Source organism: Oryx dammah, unplaced genomic scaffold (assembly GCF_014754425.2).
Source record: "Oryx dammah isolate SB20612 unplaced genomic scaffold, SCBI_Odam_1.1 HiC_scaffold_14, whole genome shotgun sequence".
Classification (NCBI taxonomy): domain Eukaryota; kingdom Metazoa; phylum Chordata; class Mammalia; order Artiodactyla; family Bovidae; genus Oryx; species Oryx dammah.
Genome location: NW_024070198.1, coordinates 33,142,292 through 33,167,878, shown reverse-complemented (window position 1 = coordinate 33,167,878; position 25,587 = coordinate 33,142,292). Strand labels below are relative to the sequence as shown.

General features: G+C 38.1%; 2 protein-coding genes across 3 annotated transcripts in view; one reads left to right on the top strand and one right to left on the bottom strand.

The window, feature by feature from the left end:
• The window catches only part of NHLRC2 (NHL repeat containing 2), a 57,484-nt gene extending 56,945 nt beyond the window's left edge, over positions 1-539 (bottom strand). The window contains exon 1 of one of the 2 annotated variants that reach the window (XM_040255035.1): positions 127-539. In XM_040255035.1, the coding sequence (XP_040110969.1) occupies positions 127-304 (178 nt within the window). In that variant the 5' untranslated portion in view covers positions 305-539. The remainder of the gene's footprint in view (positions 1-126) is intronic. The other variant, XM_040255036.1, reaches the window with a different exon arrangement.
• Positions 521-25,307, top strand: DCLRE1A (DNA cross-link repair 1A). The gene is made up of 10 exons (XM_040255034.1): positions 521-806; positions 1,351-2,470; positions 5,245-6,933; positions 8,508-8,641; positions 9,712-9,830; positions 13,010-13,150; positions 17,301-17,446; positions 18,217-18,371; positions 23,227-23,368; positions 25,069-25,307. The coding sequence occupies exons 2-10, from the start codon at positions 2,005-2,007 to the stop codon at positions 25,227-25,229; spliced, it is 3,153 nt and encodes a 1,050-aa protein (XP_040110968.1). The 5' UTR covers positions 521-806; positions 1,351-2,004; the 3' UTR covers positions 25,230-25,307.
• Positions 25,308-25,587: the final 280 nt, after the last annotated feature.

Below are 25,587 nucleotides of genomic sequence, written 5' to 3'. Positions count from 1 at the left end.
GGCTGGGCGAGGCGTCTCTCCGCGGCTCGGAGGAACAGCCGCCTCGCCCACCGCTTTAGGGGAGGGCGCGGTCCGCGAGAAAGGGGAGGTTCCGGAGGGGTCCCCACCCCGAAGCCAGCCCCTCACCTTCCGGAAACTCCGGCACCGACAAGTCCTGCTCCCAGCCGTCCACCTTCTGCAGATACTGGTAGACCAGGCCGTCCTTCTCCTCCTGGGTCACGGCGTCGAGCAGGGCGTACTCCAGCGAGGTCTGAGCCGGGAGCAGGCCCGAGAGGCTGCAGCTCCGGGCTCCGGGCGCCGCCATGTTCTCTCCGGATGGTCCAGGGGCGGCCGCCCAGCCCGCGGGACGGTCTCGTGTGGCGAGAAAGCGCTTTAGCGTTCTTTGGTTTCCAAACCGCACATTCGCCTCCCTTTCCACCAGCCCCACTCCACGCTGACGGCACTTTGTTCAAAGGCTAAAGTGTAAATCGGCGCAATTCCCAGGCACGTAATTAAACTACCTTCCCAAGCTACCCCGCCCCTCCGAAGTCTTCTCGCCCCAGGGGAGCCTGGACATTCGGAACGCCAGATTCAACAGGGAGGAGGCCCCTGGGCCGGCGTTCTAGAAGCTCCAAGAGAACAGTTCCCCACCCTTCAGTTTGGAAATTAGCAAGTTTTAGAACTAAAATAAAACAAAATAAATCTGTAGAACTTAAAGGGCCCAAACTTTTTTTTTTTTTTCTTTTCAAAGTTCCCGTTTTAGACCGGGAACAGCCGATTCGACACAGCGTTGGTCACGGGAAGCTGTTCCCGCCACAACATGAAAGGTAAAGGAGCAGGCTCTTTTAAGTTGGGAGGGACTAGCCAATGTCTTGGCTTATACACCAACGCCGCGTTTTATTACCAGGCAGTGCAGTGAAAGCGCAGGAGCGAACACGGGGACCAGGCGGGCGAGGGGTGTCGGGGGCGAGCGGACGCAGCTGGAGCTCCTCTCAGCGGGGTGGGGGTGGTGAGGGCGGCAGGTGGGCGCCTGCGGGGATCCCTGAGGGCCCGGCGTCTGCCCTCAGAAGAGGGGTGGGGGCACCGGTGGCTTTTGCGGAGCGGGCTGTGTTGGCAGCTCCCTCACTCCCAGCCCTGGGAGTCGGGAGGGGAATGAGGGCCCCGTCCACTGGCCTTGCCGCCTCTAATGCCCAAACAGGAGGTCGAGCCGGTGGGTGTCATCAGGCAGGTGAACCTTGGTTTTTGAGGCTGGTGGGAAAGAAAGCTGATCACTTGCAGGCAGATCACCTCTGCGATCTGAAGTTAGGCGTGTCGGTGTCCTCCGTGCAGGTACAACTTCACATACTTGAATTTTGTTTGTTCATTGTGCAGCCTTTGTTCATTGCCGCTGGAGGAAGATACTGGACTGACCCAGGAAACCGAAGTTGTTGAATGTCCTGGAGTCACGGATAAGGGCTATTACTTTTCTTTTGCCAATCACACACATTTGATTATGGTATGACTGGAGTTACTAGCAAGCTGAAGTAGCCTTTAAGTGTTTGGAACACCTGCTGAGTCAGTTGCCTAGGGACTGTGGTTGGATTTGTGATTTGGACAGTTGTCCAGCTGAAAAAGAATTGACAGGAGCTTTATAAGGATTTTACAAAGCTCCTTCTAAAATCAGTCTGTTAAACCTATGATTTCCATTAGGACTTGGTATTCAAAGTATTATTGATTCTTATTTTTATGAATCAAGTCCTGGAAAAAAGCCGAGAGACCTGAATGAAGTATACACAATGGAAAACTCAGATGCTACCCCTGTTAATTTTACTGTGCTATAAATGAAACAGCAAGTGTTCTTAGGTAAAATGTTTGTGGTTTCCCAATATATTCATTACCAGAGATTTAGAGTCCCATCAAGTTAGTAAGTTGTTTGTTACTTTTTTTCCCTCAGCAAAATAATTCCCTTTAATAATTTTGTAACAAGAAACAGACTGTCAACTTGCTTAAGATTAGTGCTTTTTTAATGATCAGAATCATTTTGCCATGTTAGAAGATGCTTTTTTGGAAGAAGACATCTGGGAATACAAATCCAAAAGAAAACCAAAACGAGTACATCCAAATAATTGCTCTGAGAATATTCCAGATTCTGTTGAAAAAGCAACAGATGGACAACACCAGTCAAAACGAAACAGAAATAAAAAAAGGACTGTAGAAACTAAAAAGAAGGTCAAGACCCCAGAAACGTGCCTTAAAGAAACAGACAGTCAGACTTCTGTAGCTTCCAGTCAGAACTCCATTTGTGGAGATAGTATTCAACAGTGCCAAGACACGGAGGTCACTCCAGAAAAGCGCTCTAGGACTCACAAAAACAAACACGTGTCTCCAAAGACACGACCGGTTTATGATGGGTACTGTCCCAACTGCCAGATGCCTTTTTCCTCCTTGCTAGGTCAGACACCTCGATGGCATGTTTTTGAGTGTTTGGATTCCACACCAGTCTCCAGAACAGGTAAGATTCCAAAAAAGACAGTGGGCTTCAAATAGTCAACAAGACCTGAATGAGGCCAGACTTATCAATCTGGAAGGAAGGAAGGAAACCAGATAAGTAGTAAACCGGAAGTGAGATGAGATACTCTTAAATAAGAATGACTCATCTTTGAAGGAAATAAGATAATGCATTGTGACCCTTCTTGTGAGGATAAAAAGATACTAGTCATTGGTATAACTGTAGAGAGTGTTGCAAACCTGAAAACACTTTGAATGGGGAATTCCCTGGTGGTAAGTGGTTTGGGCTCCTTTCTTCCACTACAGGTGGAATGGGTTCAATCCCTGGTTCGAGAACTAAGATCCTAGAAGCCGCATTGCCAAAAAAGAAAGTTTCAATACATTTTATTATTTCATAAGAGTTCCAAAACATCTGTGATTTTTCATAAATGTTAATTGAGCACATATTAAGCTACTTGCACCTGCATAAGGTAGGTGGTGTTGACATCTAATGGGCTTCCCAGGTGGCACAGAGGTAAAGAATCCACCTGGCGGTACAGAAGCCATGGCTTCAATCTCTGGGTTGGAAAGATCTCCTGGAGAAGGAAATGGCAATCCACTCCAGTATTCTTGCCTGAGAAATCCCATAGACAGAGGAGCCTGGGGGGACTACAGTCCCTAGGATCAAGAAGAGTCAGACATGACTTAGCAACTGTGCTGTGCTCAGTCGCTCAGTCATGTCCAAACCTTTGCGACCCCAGACACTGCAGCCCTCCAGGCTCCTCTGTCCATAGGGATTCTTCGGGCAAGAATACTGGAGTGGGTTGCCAAATAACAGCAATTGATATCCAATAGAGGTGAAGTGAAGTCACTCAGTCATGTCCAACTCTGCGGCCCCATGGATGTAGCCTGCCAGGCTCCTCTGTCCATGGCATTTCCCAGGCAAGAATACTGGAGTGGGTTGCCATTTCCTTGGCCAGAAGATCTTCCTGACCCAGGGATAGAACCCGGGTCTTCCTCATTGCAGGCAGACTCTTTACCATCTGAGCACTTAGTGTTCTTAAAAGTTAAACAATTTGCCCATTTTATCTTTTATGAAACAGACTTTTAGAGAATCATGAATGTAGTCCACAGGATTCTTGAAGTCAAGAATGCCGTACATTCTTCTTAACGTACAGAAAGAAGAACTAGGAAGGAGTGTTAGTTTATTAAGATTCTAGTAAATAATTGTGCCAAATGAGAACTGAAGTAATATTACATTTTTGTTATCTTTTAAACTATATAGTAAATGTCATGTTTAATATGTAGAAAATCCTACTTATAGTATATGGAGAATAAGTTGTTATTGATGATTTGTTTTGTATATTTTAAAGTTATATACCATATATAAAATTTTAAATCTCAAAGAATTGAAATTCAATAAAATAAAAGTAATATTCAGTATGGCTTTCATGTTAACTATGATTCAAAAGACATTTTATTATTAACCTCTAGCTCTCATTTTAAAGTACTGCAAAGATGCAAAACAACAACAACAACAAAAAAACAACTGGCACTAGCCTTTCCTGTAAAAGTGAAAGCCTCAACAAATGCTAGTAATTTGGTTGTCAGTGGCTTGAAAATCAGAAATCGAAGTCCCATAATGAGCCCCTCAGGGTGAAATGTCTTAGAGATGAAGCCACCTCAAAGAGATTTTTCTCTTTGCTTTTCACTGATAAACTCCTTTGAACAGAATCTCAGATGGATTGTTCTTGAATTTTTAACATATACATTTATGAGTTAGTTTTAAGCAATGAAGTCTTCCAATTTAATGTAATATCTTTTTTGGAGGTGAAAGTGAAAGTCGCTCAGTCATGTCTGACTCTTTGCGGCCCCATGGACTATACAGTCCATGGAATTCTCCAGGCCAGAATACTGGAGTGGGTAGCCTTTCCCAACCCAGGGATGGAACCCAGGTCTCCCACATTGCAGATGGATTCTTTACCAGCTGAGCCACAAGGCTGGCCCTTTGGAGGTTGAGGGAGTCATTTTTTGATAGGCCAGGAAAGTGACATACAAGGGGGAGGTTATGCCAAGACTGTTTCCATAATGTTTCTCAATCATAATAGTAGGCCAGGGAAGTTTCCAGATTACTTAAGCCTTATTAACCAATTTATCAAATTAAATTGCAAATCTTACAATAGAATCTAAAATGTTTAGTATATGGACAACTCTGATTAAGAGTGCTATTATTGTTTTTGTATACATTGTGAATATTAAATAATGGAACCTAATTTGGTACTGCAATTGTCATACATCTGTGTTGCCTGATAAGACAAAAATTGGAGTAGAACTTTAATCTGTGGAATTTTAAACTTATGATACAGACATACCAGCTTTCTCTATTCTTTTTTTTTTTTGCCTGAGCAATAGAGATGTAGTGAAACTGATGGGATCGATTTCTCGTGCAAACATGACATGCATTTTGGAGGAGCTCATCCTTGTGAAAGTTTTTAGTGGGGAGAAAAAGGTGTTAGTCTTAACTTTTTTTCCAAGAAAAGAGTATTTGAAAGGAAACTTAAAAGAATATTTGACTTAGAAATAATAACTAGCACCTTGTAAAACCATACTTGATTACTGATAATTGTGTGTTGATTTTTTCTTGGTATAAAGATAGCTATTGTCCTAAGACTGCGAAGTAAGACTGGGCTGATTATTTACCTGTTGAACCACTTACCTGTTAATTTATAGTGCTAATACTGTCAGAGCTTAGTCTGTGCTTTGATCCAATAATACTTTTTTCTTTATTAAAATTTTCAGAGTGTCCTGATGGCCTTCAGTGTTCCTCAACAATTCCTTCTCATTACCAGAGATACACTCACCTTCTGCTAGCTCAAAGCAGGGCTGGTAATAGTCCTCTCAGGGATCCTTCCCATGGGTCAGGGCAGAGTTTCAGTGAGACTAATTCAGACTTTCTTTGTAGCCTTAAGGAAAGATGGTTTCCACATCAGAAACAAACAGAAAACTTAAAAAATGTTTCAACTGATCCCTTGTTAGTGACCCAGTGTCTAAAAAGCTCTCAGTCTCCAACTGAAACCGATAAAAAGATTTCCTCTTCGACAAATAGCCAAACTTCCCAACAAGTCCCACAATTTAAAGGACATGTTAACAGTGACAAACTGGTAGGAGTTGGTTTGCCTCTTGCTGAAGAATTAGACAGCCAAAACAACCCAGAACACAGAAATTTGCCATTGCCAGAAAATGACTTTAGCAACTGTGAAATCTCCTATTCTCCACTTCAAAGTGATGAAGAAACTTACGATACAAATGATAAACTGGATGATTCACAACAGGAACTATTTTTCATGGAAAGCTCTAAAGATGGCAGTCTAGAAGAAGATGGCAACAACTCCACTTTGTTTAAGAAACTATATGACCCCTTACTGGAGGACCAGGAGGTCTGCCCCAAAGTGGATAGCTTCTTAACGCAGGATAAATACAATGAAGAATTGTATGAATGCAACTCTCTTAATGATTCGTCTCAACTTACTTTCCAAAATAAGAGAATTGTTTCACATGGTCATCCAGCATATACTGATGATGATTTTATGTTGCTTCCACCTGCATTAGCAGAGAGGTTTACTTCTAGTTACCAAGGCTCTAAAGCAAAACCTGATGAGCCAGAATTTCGCTCATCTCAATCAAATAAAGAGAAACAGGTGATTGAAAAATCAGCTGTTTACAATCAAAATTCCCTTGCATTACTTAAGAGTAAAATGTCAAAATGTTTTGAAAACCAAGGAGGAGGATGTCATTCTTTCCACCCAACCCAAAGTAAAACTAGAGAATTATCAAATAAGAATTCCAATGCTAAGAACAACGCAAACTCAACATGTTTCTGCAGAAAGGCATTAGATGGTATGCTGGACAATAAAGTTCCAGTTTTAAATTCAGAAACATTTTCTAGTACACCTACTGTTGCTAAGCCTTCGAAAATGTTGCCCTCTGGCCCTAAGTGTCATGCAACACAGCCTTCTACTAAGGTAATGAAGCAGATGGATATAGGTGTGTATTTTGGACTGCCACCCAAAAGAAAAGAGAAATTGCTGGAGGAAAGCTCATTAGAAGGGATGAACTTCAATGCAGCTGTAAGTCCTAATGAAAAGAGGTCCCAGCAGCGCAAGAGGAAAGCGGAAAAATCTTTAAGTGATTTAGAATTAGAGGTAAAGAATTTAAGTGAAAGTCAGCCCTCTGTGGAGCCTTCTGATAAGAGGTCACAGCGTCAAAGAAAGAGACTTAAAAAGTCAGATTCATTGCAGGAAGGAGGACATCAGAAGAATCCAGGTCACCTTAAGAAGACAGTACCTGGAACAGTCAATTTAAGTAAAGACAAAGCTTTTATAAAATCAGCTCATGGCAGAGTGCAGAGAGAGAACACGAAAATCTCAGAGTCAGCTAATGCAGGAGAATTAAGGAAAAGGACATGTCCATTCTATAAGAAAATACCTGGTAAGTCAAAGTATCAGTGCTTAATATATCTACAAAGATGCAACTTCTTTAAACTTCATGTTCATTGCTCATGTTGTGTGCATGTGAAATAATTTTTTGTGTTTCCCTTATTTTTTATGTAACAGATTTTTTTTTTTTTTTGCCTATTTACTCTTTTTTTGCTCCATTTAGTTCAGCAAACTTCTACTAAACATATTCTGTATACAAAATGGGGCTTCCCTAGTGGTCAGACAGTAAAGAATCTGCCTTCAATGCGGGAGAAACAGGGGAAGATCCTGGATGGGGAAGATCCCCTGGAGAAGGAAATGGCAACCCACTCCAGTATTCTTGCCTGGAGAATTCCATGGACAGAGGAGCATGGCAGGCTACAGTCCATGGAGTCGCAAAGAGTTGGACACAACTGAGTGACTAACACCACCACTATATACAAGATACTGTACTAGTTATATAGATATTACAGATTTGACAAAAATTAGTATAGATCAGCTTAACACAGAGGAAGGAAAGGATTTCTGTAAGTAACCATAGTAACAGACAGCCTCTAAGAACTTAAGAAAAATGCAAAGTACTAAAAAGCTTCAAAGAAGGAAAATGTCATGGGTTACACAGGTCATAATAAATGCTAAACATTTTTAAACCATATCATAACTTAGTTTTTTAATCTTTTCATATTTTTTAATTTCTTGTGCCTTCATAGAAGAGCTAATAGAAAAATGTGTAGTAAAATGAATTTTATTATTGAAGAAACCAGATATCCTTCTGAAAAGAATATAAAACTGCCAAAATGTACTTGGTTTCAGGAAGATTATTTAATGTGCTTTTTTGATACTATAAATGTATCATTTGCTCAAAATATTTATGTAAAGAAAAGTATTTATGGACATTTTGATTAAATTTGTATATTTAAAGTGAGCCCAGAAAAGTGAGCCCAGAACTAGTGGGCCATGTGTGGATAGGCCTCTGTAGAATTGTGGAGGTATGCTTATTTACCTGCATATTTTAGAACAGCTCGATCTTTTTTTTTTTCCATAATTGCTGCTCTCTGGAGCCTTTTAGGCTTTTTTTTTTTTCTCATTTTCCTTTCTCCTCCCCACCTCCCACAATGAAATTCAAATACTATGGATATCTATTTACCTGTTGTTGTTCTGTGACTCTTTAGAGGGCCAGTAAGATCATTTGGGTCATCAACCATCTTTCTCCTGCCAGAAGCAGGTCAATGTCACCCCATTGAGATTTCATGTTTTAGAAGAAAGATAGCATTCTCCTTTTGCTGTTTCACAGAAGTAAAGGATTTTTAGGTGCCTAGTAAGTATCATGAAAATATTCAGCTGGCCAAATAACTGTAGATTAGTACTTTTTTTTTTTTTTTTGGCAAAGTTATTCTTTAAAAAGACTATACTGGGTATATTTAGTGTAAACTTACAAGACTCATTTTCATCTCTAGATTTTTAAATTAAATTGTAAAGTTAAGTTGGACATGAGATGTAAAGGTATAAGAGGGTTTGCTATATAAGCAAATGGGTAACTTTTATTTCACTCTTGCTAAAGCAGCTGCTTTGGTGTTTTCATTGTAGGAACTGGCTTTACGGTTGATGCTTTTCAGTATGGATGGGTTGAAGGTTGCACTGCCTATTTTCTCACTCATTTCCATTCTGATCATTATGCTGGATTGTCTAAAAACTTCATGTTTCCCATTTATTGTAGTGAGGTAAGTTCTAGTATTCTAAATTCTGAATTTGTGGAATGCAGTGAATTTCTAAGCAGTCTGGTTAAAAAATAATTAAAATTGTAAGATCATTTTTCTAGAAAATATATGAAAAAGCAGATTCCACATTTTGGACTCTAAAATCAAATGAGTTATTGTCGATAGTTACAATAGATTTTTTAAAATATGCTCTATTTTATGGAGACAACAGATAAACTAGTTCATGATGTACTGAAACATGTTTCATTCAGTAAATATTTACTGAATGCCTAAAAAGATACTCATGGCAAAATACCTAATTTCAGGAAGTTTACAGCCTACACATTTACCAGTACTTCAGTGGGCGCTCTATTTGTAGTAGAAAAGTAAACGGGATGCCTAGAAGTAGGGAGAAGTCAGGGGCTTTACTGTATCCTAGGCTAAGGTTAAAAAAAATTTCATGGTGAAAGAGACACCTTGAACTAATTATTAAAAGGTGAGCATTTTAATGTGTACTACTAAGGACTTTGGCTAGAATTTGATTTAATCCTCAAGTATTCTTGAATTATCTTCTTTTTATTAGTGAAGCAGCTGAGGCTTGGAGCGGTTAAGTAGCATGCCCCAAGTCACAGAGCTGGTAATGACAGACACAAAATTTGAATACAAGTCTGTCTGATTCCAGATCCAGGCAAAAGAAAGAGAAGAGAGCTTTCCGGGTAGAGAAGAGTTTGTGTAAAGGAACAGACACCTGAGAAGTATAGCCATTCCAAGAAGTTCAGTTGCTAAAAACAAACTAAGGAATGACAGTAGATAAACCCGCAGAAATGGGTAGGGACCAAATCATGAAGGATTCTGTGTGTCATGCTGAGGTAATAGACTTTTTACAGGTAAGGGAGAAGTCAGAGAGAGTGTTTAAGCAAAGCTGTGATGCAGTCATTTTAGAAAGTTCTTCCTGGCATTCTGGTAGGTTTACATGAATATATAAGTAAAAGAACAAGGAAATTATTAAGATGCTTGAGTTCTTAAGTAGATATGAAATAGAAGACTTATTTAGTGTTTTAATGTATCAGCAATAAGTACATCCTGTTTTGCAGATAACTGGCAATTTGTTGAAGAGCAAACTTCACGTACAAGAACAATATATCCATCCATTGCCAATAGACACTGAATGTATAGTGAATGGTATCAAGGTTATTTTGCTAGATGCCAATCAGTAAGTATTAAAGTTACCTTACTGACAACCTTTTTTTAAATATTCAAAAGGAAAACACATTGCATGGTTATTTAAGAACTTTTTATTGAAACTATTATGTTTGATATTTCTTAAAACAAGTAAAATGTGTTTCTTCTTTTGGAAAAACAAAATGTACCCAATACAGAAACAAAGATTAAATGTAGAGAGATTCTCTAAGTGTTCTCGAACCCTTTTTTAATACAGTTTAATTACTGTGCTTTACATATGAGATTCTATCTTATTTTTTTTTAATCTTTTAACATATTGCTGCTGTTCTTTAAGAGATAACCTTTTGCCATTTTCTTTAATATCACTTATATAAATTAACAACTGGTACTCCATTCAGATTCTAGAGGATTTTTTTTTTCCTTTAAGAAATCCTTTAGGTTTTTGATACTAAAGACTTGGAAGATTTTTTTCTTGAAAGAATTTCTTTTTTGCCTCATTTTTTAAAATGTTAAGTACTGTCAGGATTCACAGTGCCAAAATACAACTGTCAGTCAGCTACGCATCTTTACACTTTCCGTGGAATGTTATCCTTATGTACCTTAGAGATCATAGATACCTAGAGAATTAAAATTAAGACTAAACCAAGGTCTCCTAAATTCCAGGCCAGAGCTGTTTTTTTCAGATTGCCTGTGAGATTTTATTTGCTAACTTTGCTGCTGTTTATTTTTTAATCACCAATTATAACAACTCCAGTTCTGATTTTTTTGGTGAACTTTATTGAGGTGTAATTTACATAAATAAAATGGACTTATTTTAAGTCTTTGTTGAATTTTGACAAAAGTACACACCCATGTAATTCCCACCACAATAACAATATGGAAAATATTCCCTACCACAGGAGTTTTCCTTGTGTTCCTTCCCAGTCAATCCCAAACCGCAGCTTGGACTCAGAAAACCTTGTTTTCTGTGACTGTGGATTAGATTTGTCTTTGCTAGGGGTTCATCTGAATGAAATCACATGATAACCCCTGTTTTGTATCTGGCTTCTGTCCCGGGTTGTATTTTTGAGATTCATCCATGCTGTTATGTGTTCCTTTTTGTTACTGTGTAGTGTCTACTGAATGACATAATACAATTATTTTATCCATTCAGCTCTTGATGGACAACTGATTTTTGTTGTTTGACTTTGCATCCTGAGACCTTGCTAAACCTGATCATTAGTTGTTGTAGGTTTTTTTGTATTAATAGATTCTTGAAAATTTTCCACGTACATCTACAAATAAGGATGATTTCGTTTTACTTCTTTCTTTCCATTTAGAGTGGTATTTTTTTCTCTTATTTATTGTACTGGATTAGACCGTCAGTTAATGTCAAATATAAGTGGTAAGACCAGACATGTTCCCATGTTCTTAATCTTAAGAAGAAAGTATTCAGTCTTTCTCCATTAAGTATGATGTTAGCAATAGGTATTTCATAGATGCCTTTTATCAGTTTTGAGGAAAATCCCTTCTGCTGGAAGTTTGTGATGAAGAAAGGGTGTTGAATTTTATCAAATGTTTCTTTGGCATCTATTGAGATTATAATATAATTTTTCTCCTCTATAATGTTAATGTGGTTAATGACAAAGATGGATTTAAACCAGGCTTATATTACTGAGATAAACCCCACTTAGTCCTCATGTATTACCCTTTTTGAAAATTTATAAGTGGATTTGATATGCTAATATTTTGTTAAAGAATTTTGTCTTTTATACAATGTCTATTGGTATACAGGTTTTTTAAAATAATACTTTTGTCTTACTTTGATATCAGAGTAATACTGACCTCATGAAGTATTCCCTTCTCTATTTTCTGAAATATGTCATATAGTAATTGTTATTATTTCTTTCCTAAGTCTTTCATATAATTCCCCAGTGAAGTCACTGAGGTGTGGATTTTGGGTTCAGGGAAAGGGAAGTTTGTAATTATTTCCTGCTGCTGCTAAGTCGCTTCAGTCGTGTCCGACTCTGTGCGACCCCGTAGACGGCAGCCCACCAGGCTCTGCCATTGCTGGGATTCTCCAGGCAAGAACACTGAAGTGGGCTGCAATTTCCTTCTCCAATGTGTGAAAGTGAAGTCGCTCAGTCGTGTCTGTCTCTTCGAGACCCCATGGACTGCCTTGCCATTGCCTTCTCCAATTATTTCCTGTGTTTTCCTAGAATTTAAGACTCTGACTCGTAGCAACCCCATGGGCTACAGCCTACCAGGCTCCTCCATCCATGGGATTTTCCAGGCAAGAATACTGGAGTGGGTTGCCTTTCCCTTGTCCAGGGGATCTTTCTGACCCAGGGACTGAACCAGGGTCTTCTGCATTGCAGGCAGATTCTTTACCATCTGAGCCACCAGGGAAGCCCTAACCACACATGGGACCTGTGACCAACCAGGGAAGCTCAGCTGAGGCTTAGTATCCAGGGATTTTATTGAAAGTCAGTAGTATATAATTCTGGAGAAGGCAGTGGCACCCCACTCCAATATTCTTGCCTGGAAAATCCCATGGACGGAAGAGCCTGGTGGGCTGCAGCCCATGGGGTCCTATGAGTCAGACTCGACTGAGCAACTTCACTTTTACTTTTCACTTTCATGCATTGGAGGAGGAAATGACAGCCCACTCCAGTGTTCTTGCCTGGAGAATCCCAGAGATGGCGGAGCCTGGTGGGCTGCCATCTATGGGGTCACATGGAGTCGGACACGACTGAAGTGATTTAGCAGCAGCAGCAGCAGCAACAGCAGTGTATAATTCTAGCACGCATATGACTGACCTCAGTACTCAGACTCCAGTTCTGCTAAAGCAAAAAACAAGTATTCACCACTGTTAGTAACTATCTGATTGGCCAATTGGATGCAGCATCCAAAACACTCTTAGCAGGCAGAATGCTCCAAGGACTCAAAACTCATCTCCCAAGGACTAATCCTAAAGACAGGCCTTTCTTGAGAATGTGTGGAATTTTACCAGTCTTGGCCTGCTGAATTAACCTTTTCCTGCACACCATTTTTTTTGTGTGTGTTACATAAATTCCCTCAAGTTAAAATGCTACACTTCTCTGTAGTACAATGCTGTATCATTGTGGTCAGTTAATAAAGTGTGTTAACTTGTTGATATGGAAATGAATACTCTTTCTTTAGATGCTTTAATCTGTGTAAATAATATTCCTTTGAAATGTTTGTGTTCAGCTGTCCAGGTGCTGTCATGATCCTTTTTTATCTTCCTAACGGCCATGTCATACTACACACGGGAGACTTCAGAGCAAACCCCAGCATGGAACGTTCTCTACTTGCTTGCCAGAAAGTCCACACACTTTACTTAGATACAACGTAAGAGAAGCTTTGTTTCTGTGCTTTTTTCCACTGATAGCATTTCCCTGTATATTATGAATAATTTGAGCTTGTGCTTAGGTAATCAAAACAATGACTTATTGTCAATTATCATTTTAAGTATTTATCAGAAAGATGGTTGAAAAAACATACACTTACTTAGGACAAATCTGGGATTGCATGTCTTAATTGACTCCAGCTCAATTTTTTTTTTTTTTTTGGTAATATCCCTTTGAAAATATGGTTTATATGAGAATCTTATTGCTGAAAAAAAGGAAAATTTGAAATTTGGGAGCAAACTTTAGGAAAACATCCTTTAAGTTTATCCTTTTAAAATATCTGTGTAACAAGTGTGATTATGAAGAAAAGAAAACAGAGAATGAGGTCTGTTTCTGAATATTCAGAATTATGTTGTTTCTTTCTCCAAAAGGTAATCTATAAGCAACAGTCTTGAATTCCCAAGTCCTATCAACATAATATTATAAGCTATTGTCTTTTTTGAGTGCATGCATGCTAAGTTGCTTCAGCTGTGTCTTTCTCTTTGCTACTCCATGGACAGTAGCCCACCAGGCTCCTCTGACTAATAGGATTCTCCAGGCAAGAATGCTGGAGTGGGTTGCCATTTTCTTCCTCCAAGGAGATCTTCCCTACCCAGGATAGAACCCATGTCTCTTGTGTCTCCTGCCTTGGAGGGGGGTTATTGACTACTAGCGCCACCTGGGAAGCCCCATTGTCTTTTTCAGTTCAGTTCAGTCCCTCAGTCGTGTCTGACTCTTTGCGACCCCATTGACTGCAGCACACCAGGCCTCCTTGTCCATCACCAACTCCTGGAGTTTACTCAAACTCATGTCCATTGAGTCAGTGATGCCATCCAACCGTCTCATCCTCTGTTGTCCCCTTCCCCTCCCACCTTCAATCTTTCCCAGCATCAGGGTCTTTTCAAATGAGTCAGTTCTTCCTATCAGGTGGCCAAAGTAATGGAGTTTCAGCTTCAGCATCAGTCCTTCCAGTGAATATTCAGGACTGATTTCCTTTAGGATGCGTACTGGTTGGATCTCCTTGCTGTCCAAGGGACTCTCAAGAGTCTTCTCCAACACCACAGTTCAAAAGCATCAATTCTTCTGTGCTCAGATTTCTTTATAGTCCAACTCTCATATCGATACATGACCACTGGAAAAACCATAGCTTTGACTAGACGGACCTTTGTTGGCAAAGTAATGGCTCTGCTTTTCAATATGCTGTCTAGGTTGGTCATAACTTTTCTTCCAAGGAATAAGCGTCTTTTAATTTCATGGCTACAGTCACCATCTGCAGTGATTTTGGAGCCCCCCAGAAATGAAGTCTCTCACTGTTTCCATCGTTTCCCCATCTATTGCCATGAAGTGATGGGACCAGATGCCATGATCTTAGTTTTCTGAATGTTGAGTTTTAAGCCAACTTTTTCACTCTCCTCTTTCACTTTCATCAAGAGGCTTTTTAGTTCTTCTTCACTTTCTACCATAAGGGTGGTGTCATCTGCAATCTTGATTCCAGCTTGTGCTTCTTCCAACCCAGTGTTTCTCATGATGTACTCTGCATATAAGTTAAATAAACAGGATGACAATATACAGCCTTGACGTACTCCTTTTCCTATTTTGAACCAGTCTGTTTTTGCTAGCATGTGAGATGAGTGCAGTTGTGTGGTAGTTTGAGCATTCCTTGGCACTGCCTTTCTTTGGGATTACAATTAAAACTGGCCTTTTCCAGTCCTGTGGGCACTGCTGAGTTTTCCAAATTTGCTGGCATATTGAGTGTAGCACTTTCACAGCATCCTCTTTGGGGATTGAAATAGCTCAGCTGGAATTCCATCACCTCCACTAGCTTTGTTTGTAGTGATGGCCCACTTGACTTCACATTCCAGGATGTCTGGCTCTAGATGAGTGATCATACCATCGTGGTTATCTGGGTCATGAAGATCTTTTTTGTATAGTTCTTCTGTGTATTCTTGCCACCTCTTCTTACTATCTCCTGCTTCTGTTAGGTCCATACCATTTCTGTCCTTTATTGCACCCATCTTTGCATGAAATGTTCCCTTGGTATCTCTAATTTTCTTAAAGAAATCTCTAGTTTTCCGCATTCCATTGTTTTCCTCTATTTCTTTGAATTGATTGCTGAGAAAGGCATTCTTATCTCTCCTTGCTGTTCTTTGGAACTCTGCATTCAAATGGGTATACCTTTCCTTTTCTCCTTTGCTTTTCGCTTCTCTTCTTTTCACAGCTATTTGTAAGGCCTCCTCAGACAGTCATTTTGCCTTTTTGCATTTCTTTTTCTTGGGAATGATCTTGATCCCTGTCTCCTGTACAGTGTCATGAACCTCCGTCCATAGTTCTTCAGGCACTCTGTCAGATCTAATCCCTTGTCTTTTTATTATTGTTAAAATACTTCTCATCAGTTTTTCAGAAATGATGTTAACTATTTCAGTCTGTCTCAATAAGACGTGAGTTTGGATGACATATTTTAGTAAGAGATGATCTTCCATATCCAGTTTTCTAACACTATAGCTAATTTTTCCATCCTTCTATATGTACTTAAATACTAGGTGAATTAAGAAAATAATGTTTTAAAAGAAACCTTTTTATTGTTACTTTAGTCTACATCAGTTCAGTTCAGTCGCTCAGTCATGTCCAACTCTTTGCGACCCCATGAATCGCAGCACGCCAGGCCTCCCTGTCCATCACCATCTCCCGGAGTTCACTCAGATTCACGTCCATCGAGTCCATGATGCCATCCAGCCATCTCATCCTGGGTCATCCCCTTCTCCTCCTGCCCCCAATCCTTCCCAGCATCAGAGTCTTTTCCAGTGAGTCAACTCTTCGCATGAGGTGGCCAAAGTACTGGAGCTTCAGCTTTAGCATCATTCCTTCCAAAGAAATCCCAGGATTGATCTCCTTCAGAATGGACTGGTTGGATCTCCTTGCAGTCCAAGGGACTCTCAAAGAGTCTTCTCCAACACCACAGTTCAAAAGCATCAATTCTTCAGTGCTCAGCCTTCTTCATAGTCCAACTCTCACATCCATACATGACCACAGGAAAAACCATAGCCTTGACTAGACGGACCTTAGTTGGCAAAGTAATGTCTCTGCTTTTGAATATGCTATCTAGGTTGGTCATAACTTTTTGTCCAAGGAGTAAGCATCCTTTAATTTCATGGCTGCAATCACCATCTTGCAGTGATTTTGGAGCCCCCCAAAATAAAGTCTGACACTGTTTCCACTGTTTCCCCATCTAGTTCATTCTGAATTTCTTTGTGGGTTTTTATAGGAGAAAAGACTGAGTTTTTTGTCTGCTCTTATAGCTGACCAGCAAAGAGTATATTTCTTTGATGTTTATACTTTGAGTTTTTTAGTAAAAAAGTGCTGAACTTTCATGTCAAATATCTATAGCTAGTAGTGTTAGTTAATACTAATAGTATTAACTAATACTAATAGTAGTATTTTAATACTAATAGTAATTATCAATAGTATTAATTACTAATACTATTAATTACTAATAGTATTATTATATACTAATAGTTAATACTAATAGTAGTATTTTTCATTGACTGTTATTATATTGAGGTAGACACAACTAGATCTGCTATATTCCTATAATACTATATATATTTCTGTATCTCCTGAGAGTAACAACCATGTGAATATTAACTGCTTGATTTAGTGCTAATTCATCAAATTCATGTTCAGTTTCATTATTAAAAATATATATTTTTGATAAAGCAGAATTCTTTAGTCCATAAAAATAATCCCTATCAATAGTATTTTCTTTCATAGGGGTTGGGGTTAAAAAAAGAAGATATTAAGGTTTACAATTCATAGCTAAAATAGCTAGCTAGAAATATTCTTAAAGGAAGAAAATGCAGTTTCTTTATTTGAGAGTGATAAAAGAAATATAATGAAAAAGGTATATTGAAAATGTGTAATTCCATCAAAAATAATCAATAGCTGTTAACAAATATTTTTAACCACAGGCACTGGTGAGGTAACTGCGGTGGTGTTAATACACTATACTGCTCTTGTATGTAATTTTGATAAAGCTTCTTTTGTAAAATAACATCTGACTTAATGCTATGGCTTTCTTGTTGTTCTTTTAGTAAGACTGTATTTACATATTACAGATATTGCAGCCCAGAATACTCTTTTCCATCTCAGCAAGAGGTTATCCAGTTTGCCATCAACACTGCCTTTGAGACTGTAACTCTAAACCCACAGGCTCTTGTTGTCTGTGGCACTTACTCTATTGGAAAAGAGAAAATCTTCCTAGGTGGGTGATAGCTATAGCTAATTTACATTGCTGTATTACAAGGATCAGATTCTTTTTGCATAAAGCCCTTTCAGGCATCGTTCTTGTGCTTGATATTTATTTCCTGAAACAGTTCAGTATTACCTTTGAAGTTGAAGAAAAATTTGATAGAATTTATTTCCTTTAAACTTTGAAAGACTTAAAGGAAACATTTGATAAGTGTGTTTATGGTAGCCTTTATATCTACAAAGTGTTTACAGAGCTAAAGTCCATACTACATTAATATTTTAGCAGACTGAGAGATGACTAGAGCATAGTTTCACTGCATTTTTTGATGATAACTATCAATTAATTATTTTAGAGAACAGGTTTAGTTTTTGTTCATAAATAATTTCTGGAAATGCAACTGTAATTTTTCTAGATAGTATGGTACTACTTTGCAAAGTATTTTCCATTTCTTCTTAACTGTGGTCCCATAATGTCAAATACTGAGATGTAAAATGATAAAGTCAGGGTTTTAACGCCTGCAAACTTATTTTTCCCCCACCCTCAACCCCTTCCCATCCATCTTTTGCAATTTTGAAAGACTAGTTCTTTAAAAATAAGTTATTGGATTTCTTACAATTTATTCCTTACGGTTAACCAAGAAAATTATTCAGCTTTTTTGAGATTATTGCAAAAGTGTGAAAGTTTTGAATTTCTATTTGGTAAATTCTTGTTTTAAAGTTGATTAAGTTGTTGTTTAATCTTTTCATGAACTATAACTTACTATTTTTGAACTTTTCCTGTAGCCATTGCCGATGTTCTGGGTTCAAAAGTAGGCATGTCCAAAGAAAAATATAACACATTACAGTGCTTCAATATACCAGAAGTCAGTTCCCTCATCACTACAGACATGTGCAAGTCACTGGTTCACCTTCTCCCAATGATGCAAATTAATTTTAAGGTAAGCATTCAAGAGATACGTCTTTAGGATGAACTAGAAAAGGCAATCTGATGATTGTAAACTAGAATGCCATTTCACTTGCATTTAAGGTAGAGGAATTCATTTACAATGGAGTCAAAGTAAAGTTTGCCCTAGAAAATCTTTTTAAGTGGAATTTGAAATGTTTTTAAGTTTTTTTGATGCAGCTGTATAGAGTAATTCATATGCTCACCAGGAGTTTAGGAGCTAGGGAAGGAAGAAACAAAAATAGAAAAAAGTATGCATCTCTCTGGTCATTCAAACCTTCTGTTTGTAAGAGTATTTTCCATTTCTTCCTGGATGAGTGGGGAAATGAATGAAGAATTCTAAGGCATTCTTTTCTTCAGGTCTATTCTGTATAATATTAAGCCACTATACCATTGAGATATGTTGAAAGTATATATGTGAGGATTAAATGAAATAGTATAAGTATATTTTAAAAGAAAGTTCTAATGTTAGTTCTGAGGTATAAATTAAGATACGTATGATGTGACCTCCCTGTAATTTATGGGGTTTTTTTTGGTCAGATTTATTCAGATACTAAGATTCATTCCTTTTACTAACATTTTGACACCTTGCAAAGGAATACATCAAACCTGTGTATTAAAAGCAATAAAGAACATGATGTACACCAAAAAATATATTTTTAATTTTGTTATAATATTTATGAAACAATATTATGGAGCCTTTTGAAATAGCTTAGTATGTATTGATTACTATATCTGTCATAAATAAGAACACTGATATAGTGTATTTTAGTATTAGTATTTTAGTTCTATCCCTTGAATAAGGAAATTTTCCTCTTTTCATGAGATTATGATAAATCCTTTTGGCACCTATTTCCATGAGTGTATAATTCATAAAAATGTCAAGGATAATCAAGTCATAGTGTTGTCCGTTAGTATTTAAGCCAGCTTTGCAAACATATGTTAAATTTGAGAGGCATCCAGTTTGCATGGAGGCTAATGAGAATGTTGCTTAATCAAAAAATGAACACTGATATCCTGAGGAGGGTATAACATATGTTTATGATTTTTATCTTACCGTCTTATTTCTTGCTTAGTTTGTTTCATTTCAACAAATGATCCATTTAAGGGGACAAAACGGGTAGGGGAGTCAGAATATTATGGAAGTGAAGGGGCTAGAGTTTTCAGGAAAGAATGTTTATGAGTACCTTGTGCTGTGGAGAGGTCATATAAGGAAAGGATGATGTTCACAAGGACTATTTCAGTGAAGTAATGTTGGAGGAAGCCAGAGGCAGCAGAGGGCTAAGGAATGAATGAGAAGGTATATAGATAGCCAGTAAGCACATGAAAAAAAGAGGATCAGCACTGTTAGCCATCAGGGAGCTGTAAATCAAAACCACAACGAGATACCACTTTACACACAGGGATAGCTGTAGTAAGAAAGATAGTGCCAACTGTTGATGAGGATATGGAGAAACTGGACCTTCGTGTATTGCTAATAAGACCGTTAAGTGGTGCAGCTGCTTTAGAAAACAATTTGTTAATGTCTTTAAAAGTTAAACATGGAGTGAGTGTATGATCAGTAATTCCGGTCCTAGGTATATGCCTAGGAGAATTAAAACATAATGTCCACACAAAAACATCTATATAGATGTTCATGGCAGCATAGTTCATAAGTAGCCATAAAGCTGGAAACAGCTCCAGTGTCCATTAAATGATGAATGGATTAAAAAAAAGTATTATGTACATAAAACAGAAATATTCAGCTGTAAAAAGAAATAAATTACTGTTTCATTATTGTATGAATAAGCCTTGAGAACATGCCAAGTGAAAGAGACACAAAAGGCCGCATGTTTTGTGATTTCATTTATATGTAATGTCCAGAATAGGTAAATCTGGAGAGAGTACGTAGGTTAGTGGTTTCCAGGGCTTGAGGGAGAGGAAATAGGGAGCAACTGCTAATGAGAACAGTGTTTTCTTTGCGGGGATGGGTAGAGGTATTGATGAAAATGTTCTAGAATTAGACAGCAGTGATAGTCACACAACTTTGTGACTATACCAACAACCACTGAACTGTATGCTTAAAAAAAAAAAAAAAACTGGCAGTTACCTGCTTTGAAGAAGAAAAAAAAAAAAGAATATCTGAAATCTTTGTCTTATTTCCATTATTTGTTGTATGTTTTTGGTATTTTTCTGTAGCCTTTCCCCTTCTTCCATTAAAGTGACCAGATATTGATGACATTCTTTTTACAATTTCATATCCTCAAAACGCAGGTGGAGCAGAAGCAGATGGTTACCATAAGGCTACATTTTAGTTAGTACTTAAAGCCAATTTTTTAAACTAGGCAAAATAGTTTTATTGTATCAGAGGTAATAACTTTTTTGTGAAGATGTTAGCATGATACAGTTGTCAGGGTTTCTGAGGCAGGCTTGAAAGACTTAGAAACACAAATCAGGGATTCCCCGACCTTTTTGACACCAGAGACTGGTTTCCTGAAAGACAATTTTTCCACAGACTGGGAGGTGGGAGGGGAATGGTTCGGGGTGATTCAAGCACATTACATTTCTTGTGCACTTTATCTCTATTATTATTACATCAGCTTTACCTCAGATCATCAAACATTAGATCGCGGAGGTTGGAGACCCTTGCTATAAATAATAGCACTCATGCTACCTAGTTCAACATCCCAGGTTCATATATGTAAGAACATAATTGACTACCACCCCTGATTTTAACCTGATTGATGGGATGTGGTAAAACATTAGTTATAGATGATTAATTTACATACTGAAAAATAACTTCAGTAGCATCTACTGAAGGCATTTTTATCACAAATTAGTTACCAATAAACAGAGAAACAAGTCATAGATCAGGGACTTTCTGTTGACTAAATCATAATAAAATTCCTCATGATAGCAGTCCTCCAGTTGTGGTTAGTGAATGACTGGTGGTGGTTGCAGTCTTTTCTGTGTGCTTGGCTTAGATGATGATGTCCTGTGTTTTTGTGTTTGGCACAGCTTAATGATGTTTTTGTGGTAACTCTAATTTGTCTTGTGAAAAGCAGAAATTACTTCTGATTCAGTTCTCCCGAGTGTTTTTACAGAGACACATAAGAATGGATAAATTTGATGACCTATTTTTGAAAGCTGGGCTCTTAGTTTATGATATTACATGTATAATTGTTCTAAACCTGGCTCCTGTCATTTTCTTTTCTTTGTGAGAACAGGGAGAGAAGAGGATTCGTAATTAAGCAAACAGTATTATATTAGCTAGATCCTAGACTAAGCAAGACAAAAACCTGAAAATTTGCAGAGCCAGGGATATGATAGTGAAAACTTACATATCTGTAACTGAAACTTTTTTTTTGGAGGAGGGATAGTAGTTGGTAAGATATATGACTGTTTAATAGTAGGTGTACAAATTAGCAAAAGATCATTATTTGATATAAAAGAGAAATCAAAGGGTTATTATTAATTCACCAGTGAAATATTAATGTCTGATAAACACAATAAAATCATCAGCCTCTAGATAATAAGAAAACAAATTTTTAATGAAACACAGTGATGTGTTTGTCTTCTACCAAATAGGCATACTTTTTAAAAAGGTAGTATTCCTATGCTGAGATTCAGAGAAAGTGGTACTCTTCATCCACTTATAAGGAAAATTATAGGGGGCAAATCCTTAGCTATTCCATTTCTAGAAGTTTATAAAAAAAATAAGTCCTTTCTGAAGAGATCAATCTAAGATTCTTAGGTGCTGATGGTGTAATAGATGATGAGAGTTTTAAAAAGAAAGAACACATTGTTTCCATTAAAAAAAAGAAAAGGATTCAGAAAGTAGTGTTTATGGAAGTCTTCCTCTTATGCTGTAGGCTTCCAGAAGGTGAGGGCTCTGTCTCACTGACCACTCGAACATCAGCCCCTGGAACAGATACTTACTGAATGAATGAATAGGTAGATGAGTGGATTTGTCTTTATGATTTCTTCAGAACTTCCTGCCAGCATCTTTTTAAAATTCAGTAATTTATATGTATGGTTAAAGAAGAAAAAGATTTCTGGAAATCCAAGATGACACTACATACTATTTAGATTTTTTATTATTTTAAATAAAACTAGGATATTATTATAAATTTACACTAAGCCTTTTACACTCTGGGTTTAGTCTTTAGCCAAAAAGTATTAGTTTTTTTTTTTTTTTAATATCCCTCATGCCATTTTGCCTTTATCTGGGTTTTTCTTATCTTTCAAAGGCTGAACCTTGGTCATTGATTTTCTAAGAATCTTACCCAATGTCCTCACTAGTGACAACCTTAGTTTGGAAAGTTCTATTCTACTCAAAATGTACTAGCGTTTTATTTCTAATTACAGCAGCCTGAGAAGTTTTGCAGTTATTCTGGTTCATGTATAAAGGGTGAAAAGGAGTAAACATTTGAAAACAGCTACTGTGCATCTTAAAATGTATGTCTGTGCTGAGTGTGATGCTGTTATAAAGTTATTTCCATCTTTATATCCACCCGTCAGTCCTCTGTTGGTGTAAATGCATGGAGAGTATGGACTCACGTTTATCAGTGTTAGTATCATACCTCTAGTAAGGATTGCAAAAGGTCAGACACGACTGAGCTACTGACACACACACAACACACACACAACTTCACACACACACACACTCCTTCAGATAAGCAAAGGGGAAAATTTTTGTTGTTCAGTTATTTTGTTTTCTGGTGGGGAGCACAGCACTAGGTTTTCCAATGCTCACCAACTGAAAACGCCCCCAAACTGTGCCGATGCAACATTCTAATCTTTCTGTGTTATTCCACATTACCCATCTTCACCAACCATTAAATAAATATCTTTTTTTTTTTTTTAAACAGGGTTTACAGAATCACTTGAAGAAATGTGGTGGGAAATACAATCAGATTTTGGCTTTTCGACCTACAGGTTGGACGCATTCTAACAAGTTAACTAGTCTAGCAGATATTATTCCCCAGACCAAAGGAAACATTTCAATATATGGTATGTTCATTTTGCTTTTACTCTTAATATTTGTAATTGGTTTACATTTTTTTTAAAAAAAAGCAGTAACATTAAGATCCAACAAAAAAGAGGCACCAAAGTATCTTTAAGAATTTAACAGGTGAAAATTGCTCTTCACTTTCTAAACCTGGCTTCCCTGGTGGCTCAGAGGTTAAAGCGTCTGCCTGGAATGCGGGAGACCTGGGTTCGATCCCTGGGTCGGGAAGATCCCCTGGAGAAGGAAATGGCAACCCACTCCAGTACTCTTCGGGCTTCCCTGGTGGTGCAGAGGTTAAAGTGTCTGCCTGCAATGTGGGAGACCTGGGTTCAATCCCTGGGTCAGGAAGATCCCCTGGAGAAGGAAATGGCAACCCACTCCAGTATTCTTGCCTGGAGAATCCCATGGACGGAGGAGCTTGGTGGGGTACAGTCCACGGGTCGCAAAGAGTCGGATACGACTGAGCGACTTCACTTTCACTTTCAAACTCATATAAAGAAGTACAGCTAGTAGACAATGACTAATACAGAGGAATGCATATGTGTTATCAGTGACGTGTCGGGAAGATTGTAGAACTTCCTGGCCAACCCAATATACTACTCTAAAGGAGAGACGGGTGGTACCACTGTGTTTTAAATGATGCTGTGGGACTGAGAATAGGAAGACAGTTCTGGATGTGGTGGCAGCAAGAGTTACAAACTTGACTTTAATTTTTTTCATCTTTGGAGTACGTTAACCATTTCTGTCCTTAGAAACTGGCTTATGAATAATGGCCAATGAATAACTGGCTTATGAATAACTGGCTTTTTGGACCCTAGTTTACTCTAACCAGGACCCTTTCTCTGTGGTATTTGATCTTCAGTAAAGAAGATAATAAGATTTTGAATACTTAATCTTTTTTTTTTTTTTTCCTTTTTATGTGTACAAAGCTTGGGGATGGAATCTGCTTACTTGCTCTGGAAATCAAGAATCTTTTGCTTGTTACCCTTCAGGTTTTACTCATATTTCATCTAGAATTTTCGTGAAATCAGTAGCTGGGCAAAGTGCTTAAGGGAAGAATTGTTTAAAAAGAAAAAATCTATTTACAAATAAGAATCTATAGAAATGCATATTATTAAGTATCTACATAGAAAAGTAGAAAAGACCTAGGGATTGAACCCAGGTCTCCTGCACTGGCAGGTGGATTCTTTACCATCTGAGCCACCAGGGAAGCCCACGTCGAAAAGTAATAGCATTTTTTCGTGTTCAAAAGTGTTTATATAATTTCAATCTTTATTATTTGTAAAAGACGGTTTCCCTGGTGGCTCAGTGGTAAAGAATCCGCCTGCCAAGGCAGGAGACATGGGTTTGATGCCTAACCTGGGAAGATACCCTGGAGTAGGGCATGGCAACCCACTGCAATATTCTTGCCTGGAGAATCCCATGAATAGAGGATCCTGGCCCTGGAGAATCCCATGAATAGAGGATGCTGGCATGCTACAGTCCATGGGGTCGCATAAAGTCGAGCACGACTTAACGAATGAACAAAGGAAAAACAATTTGTAAAAAATACTAGCAAATTTTGTTATCAGAAAAAAAAAAAGCACCAAGGAGTTTTTGGCAAAAATACTTGGATTGCTTTCTTTTTCTCTTTTATTTTATTTTGGGTGTGTGCAGTTTTCTTTAGTAGTTCGTTTAGTAAGAACTATCTTTTGTGTTGCAGGGATTCCTTACAGTGAACACAGCAGCTACCTAGAGATGAAACGTTTTGTTCAGTGGCTGAAGCCACAGAAAATCATACCTACCGTGAATGTGGGCACCTTGAAATCTAGACGCACAATGGAAAAATATTTTCAAGAGTGGAAACTGGAAGCTGGATATTGACATTACCCCAAAGGGCTCAGAAATAGTTAAATAACTTAGACCTCGCTTGTTAGTGGTTAAATCTTCAGCGATAATGAGGTATACTTTATGTGAAAAACCTCATGAAGGTCACTCATTCTGCTTAAGTTCTCATTTACATTTGAGTAGTATGTTCATAGTGCTGACTATGGAGAGCATCTTAGCATGTCCATGATAATTGAGACTGGTCAGCCTAGTACCTTTGTTTTTTGCCCCTTCTTTCGGGGGGCTATTATATTCTGCATCCAGCAGTAGGAGGGGAAACACAGGCAGATTCAGGAACCAAAGAATTCATGATAATGAACTATATTGAAAGCATTATATATAAGTAATTACATAT

Excerpts from the sequence above, each read along its gene's own strand:
- DCLRE1A (XM_040255034.1), top strand. The coding sequence starts at position 2,005 with ATGTTAGAAGATGCTTTTTTGGAAGAAGACATCTGGGAATACAAATCC. Across the intron at positions 6,934-8,507 it reads ATTCTATAAGAAAATACCTG|GAACTGGCTTTACGGTTGAT; the intron begins GTAAGTCAAAGT and ends TTTTCATTGTAG. Across the intron at positions 13,151-17,300 it reads ACACTTTACTTAGATACAAC|ATATTGCAGCCCAGAATACT; the intron begins GTAAGAGAAGCT and ends TACATATTACAG.